At 57.9% G+C, this 4,388-nt stretch overlaps 1 protein-coding gene across 4 annotated transcripts in view; it reads right to left on the bottom strand.

Moving 5' to 3' along the window:
- PUS1 (pseudouridine synthase 1) overlaps window positions 1–4,262 on the bottom strand; it is a 19,650-nt gene extending 15,388 nt beyond the window's left edge. The window contains exons 1-2 of one of the 4 annotated variants that reach the window (XM_037733154.1): window positions 4,235–4,262; window positions 3,457–3,688 (exon numbers count right to left, since the gene is read on the bottom strand). In XM_037733154.1, coding sequence (XP_037589082.1) covers window positions 3,457–3,678 — 222 coding nt within the window. In that variant the 5' untranslated portion in view covers window positions 3,679–3,688; window positions 4,235–4,262. Of the gene's footprint in view, window positions 1–3,456; window positions 3,689–3,780; window positions 3,924–4,234 lie in introns of those variants that run through there. The other 3 variants (XM_037733155.1, XM_017513606.2, XM_017513604.2) reach the window with 3 other exon arrangements.
- Window positions 4,263–4,388: the final 126 nt, after the last annotated feature.

Below are 4,388 nucleotides of genomic sequence, written 5' to 3'. Positions count from 1 at the left end.
CCGAGATCGCGCCATTGCACTCCAGCCTGGGTAACATGAGTGAAAACCCTCCCACAAAAAAAAAAAAAAAAGAAAAAATCAGTGCCATGGATGCTACCTATACTTTAAAAACATAAAATCGGACATAAAGTAATCCATGGCCGGGTGTGGTGACTCACACCTGTAATCCCCACACTTTGGGAAGCTGAGGCGGGTGGATCACTTGAGGTCAGGAGTTCGAGACCAGCCTGGCCAACATGGCAAAGCCCCTTCTCTACTAAAAATACAAAAATTAATGGCCAGGCAGGGTGGCTCAGGCCTGTAATCCCAGCATTTTGGGAGGCGATGAGGGCGGATCAAGAGGTCAGGAGTTCCAGACCAGCCTGACCAACATGGTGAAACCCCATCTCTCCTAAAAATACAAAAATTAGCCGTATATGGCGGCGTGTGGGCAACCCCCCATATAGGTACTGAGGAAGGAGAGCTAAGCAGAATCCTGGCATGATTAAGGCCTGGAGAATATCTCAGTTTATAGTGTTACTACTCAGTTATTTCCTTTTATATATCGCTATACCTTAGCTTATAGTCGGAGGAATGCCTAGAGCAGACACAGTGCAGGGCATGATTTAAGGGAAAACAGTTGTACCAGGACAAGAACCCACGGCCCAGGCGGCAGCGTTCAGTATCGTAAAGATCCCCGCTGTATGGCAGGCTTGGGGCGAGAGCCACTCCTCCTGATGAAGGAGTTGTAGGACCTTGCTCCCGTTCTTGTGGAAGGCTGCCCTCAGACCGGCAATCCACCTTGGTGACTGTGAACTTTATCAGCTCTTGCTACTGTGCTGCTTGAAAAGCATCTTCCCATAGAACCCACTGGAAGCTGCCAGAAGGTGGCGGTAACCCTGACAGCTCTGTCGCTGTGTGACTTAAAGCATCCTCCCATAAATCTTCTTAGAAGTAGTTTTCCCATAGATAGAAGTATCGCACACTGCACGCTCCTCACTGCGCACGGCCCACCTTCAAGCCTCAGTGACCGAATGGGGGTGGACTCCCTACTGCACACGGCCCTTGCCTTCGTGGGAACGGTCCCCTTGCTGCACGCTGTCCACCTCCTGGCCTAGGTGACCTAATGGGGGTGGACCCCTTGTTTTATTGCTCACGACCCTATCACTATCCTTGAAGATGATTTCACTCACTGCCCTGCCCTCTAACCTATACACAATAAACACTCACGCTTCTGGACATACGGGGCCTTGCCTGACTCCGCTCATAGATGGCGTGGCCCCCTGAGCCCAGCTGCGTTTTCCTTGTACTTCTGTGTCCTGTCTCTTTATTTCTCAGATCCTGCGCCTCAGCACAGCATAAGGGACACCCCACGACCCTGTGGAGCCCTCAGCCCTACAGAGGTGTATTCTTGTAATCCCAGCTACTTAGGAGGCTGAGGCAGGAGAGTCACTTGAACCCGGGACGCAGAGTTTACAGTGAGCCGAGATCGCACCACTGCACTCCAGCCTGGGCAACAGAGCAGGACTCCATCTCAAAAATAAAATTAAAAAATTAGCAAGGTGTGGTGGCGAGCACCTTAGGCTGGAGAACTGTTTGAACCTGGTAATTAGAGGGTGCAGTGACACAATAGCGCACCACTGCACTCCAGCCGCGGTGACGCAGGGAGGGAGACCCTGTCTCAAAAAAAAAAAAAAATTAGCTGGGCATGGCAGTGTGCTTTTAATCGCAGCTATTCAAGAGGCTGAGGCAGAGGTTGCAGTGCACAGCGGCTGGCTGGGCTGGTCAGCTCACGCCTGTAATTCCAGAACTTTGGGAGACTGAGGCAGGAGGATCACCTGAGGTCAGGAGTTCAAGGCCAGCCTGACCACGACGGTTAAACCCCATCTCTACTAAAAATACAAAAATCAGTCAGGCATGGTAGTGGGCACCTGTAGTCCTAGCTACTTGGGAAGCTGAGGCACAAGAATCAATGGAACCTGGGAGGCAGAGGTTGCAGTGAGCCGAGATCCCACTACTGAACTCTAGCCTCAAGAAAAAAAAAAAGTAGGCCGGGCGCGGTGGCTCGTGCCTGTAATCCCAGCACTTTGGGAGGCCGAGGCGGGTGGATCACGAGGTCAAGAGATCGAGACCATCCTGGTCAACATGGTGAAACCCCGTCTCTACTAAAAATACAAAAAATTAGCTGGGCATGGTGGCGCGTGCCTGTAATCCCAGCTACTCAGGAGGCTGAGGCAGGAGAATTGCCTGAACCCAGGAGGCGGAGGTTGCGGTGAGCCGAGATCGCGCCATTGCACTCCAGCCTGGGTAACGAGAGCGAAACTCCATCTCAAAAAAAAAAAAAAAAAAAGTAATCCATTACTTACAACTTTCACCATAAAAGCTGTTACAACTGCCAAAGTTACACATCATTTCCTTAATCTTTTGTTTCAGTCAGACACTCTGTGCACTGCATGAACTTCTTACTGTGGATATGTTTAAAGACGTTTAAAGAACACAGACCCAAAGGCAAAGCCATAGTGTTAACTACAAAAAACAAAACGAATGTCTACCTGAGGCCAGAAGCAGTGGCTCACACCTGTAATCACAACACTGGGAGGCCGAGGCCGGAGGGTCGCTTGAGCCCAGGACTTAGAGACCAGCCTGTGCAACACAGCAAGACCCCATTCCTACAGATAATTTTTAAATTAGCCAGGCTGTGGGGTGAGCACTTCCTTACAATGCTCCATACTCAGGAGGCCGAGGTGGGAGGATCCCTTGAGCCCAGGAGGTGGAGACGGCAGCGAGCCGTGCATGCGTCATTGCGCTCCAGCCTGAGCCACGAAGGGAGACCTGCCTCACAAAGAAAAAAAATGGCCAGGCGTGGTGGCTCGTGCCTGTAATCCCGGTACTCTGGAAGGCCGAAGCAGGCGGATCACGAGGTCAGGAGTTCCAGGCCAGCCTGGCCAGTATGCTGAAACCCTGCCTCTACTAAAAATACAAAAACTAGCTGGGTGTGGTGGTGCGCACCTGTAGTCCCAGCTGCTTTGGAGGCTGAGGCAAGAGAATCACTTGAATCCAGGAGGCTGAGGTTGGCGTGAGCCGACCTGACGCCACTGCAGTCCAGCCTGGGCGACAGCAAGACTCCATCTCAAAAAATTAAATAAACAAAAAAACCTGTCTACCTGAATGCACCCACACCCTGTACCTTCCAGAAAACGAGGGGGGCTGGGTAGAGGATCCTCACAAGTTGCCTCAGCTCTGTCCCCGTGCTGTACACGACGGCGGGCTCTTCTGAGCTCTCAGCACCGAGCATCAGCACCCCTAGCTCATCTTCACGCCCTGTTTGGCAGGTGCTGTGAGCACTCCCATCCCAGGGCCGGGGACCGCGGCGCACCGCCAGCGAACCTTAGCGGCGGGCCGGGCCTGACGGCAGGAGCCCGCGTGCAGCAGGCCAAGGACACCCCGCGGGACCCGCCGCTGCCCGGGCGGCCGCACCTGCATGCCGTGGTAGCCCTTGCCCGAGTAGGCCACGAGCAGCACGACCTTGCGCTTGGGCAGCTTCCCGCGCCGCTCCTCGTCCCCGCCGCTCTTGAGCTTCTTGGCCGGATGCTCCCCGTCCTCCCAGACGCGGACGCCCCCGGCCCGGCCGCTGCGGGACCTCCGGTCCTGGGGGCGCGCAGACCCGGCGGGGGAGGGCAGCTCCGCGTTCCCGGCCATGCGCGGCGAGCTGCGGGGAGGGGCAGCGTGGGTGGGGCCGCCGGGCACCGCGCGGGGCGGGCTGGGCTGGGTGGCGGGGTCGCCCGGCGTCGCGGTCATTACCAGCGTGGACGCGGTCCCAGGCGCAGGGTCCACGGTCTGCAGGCTCCCAACAGCGCGCGCAGCGGGAGGCCCATGCGCAGGCCACGAGGGCGCAGGCCACAAGGGCGCCGACCACGGCCCGACCACTGACCACTGACCCCTGACCCCTGACCCCCGGCCCCGGCCCCGGCCGCACCTCTGCCGACCGCTGACCTCGGGGACCTTGACGCCGGAGCCCCGTTCCCGCTGACCCCCGACCTCCCGGACCCCGCGCCCGAGCCCCGCCCCTGCTGTCCTGGACGGCCCGGCACCCCGTCGGATCCGCTCCGAGGTCACCTGACGCCCAGGTTACCCTCTGACCTCCCCAGGCCCTTCACCTCCCGCCCTGCCTGGCGGGCTTTCCCCGGGAGTCGAGGAAGCCCGGGCCACCCGCATCCGAACCACAGAGGCGCGTGCCGGGCCGGACCCCACTCACGACGCGGCGGACCGAGCCGGGGCCGGACCACGTGGGCGAAGGCGGAAGTGGAGCGAGCGGCGGGACGGCGGCCGAGCGCGGACAATTCTCATGGAAAAGAGGCGGGATGGGGGCGGGGACTGGGGCGCTGAGGCGGGGACTGGGGCGCTGGGGC

This window comes from Cebus imitator, unplaced genomic scaffold (genome assembly GCF_001604975.1).
Source record: "Cebus imitator isolate Cc_AM_T3 unplaced genomic scaffold, Cebus_imitator-1.0 Scaffold497, whole genome shotgun sequence".
In the NCBI taxonomy this organism is placed as follows: Eukaryota; Metazoa; Chordata; class Mammalia; order Primates; family Cebidae; genus Cebus; species Cebus imitator.
This window is presented reverse-complemented; position numbering and strand designations above follow the sequence as displayed.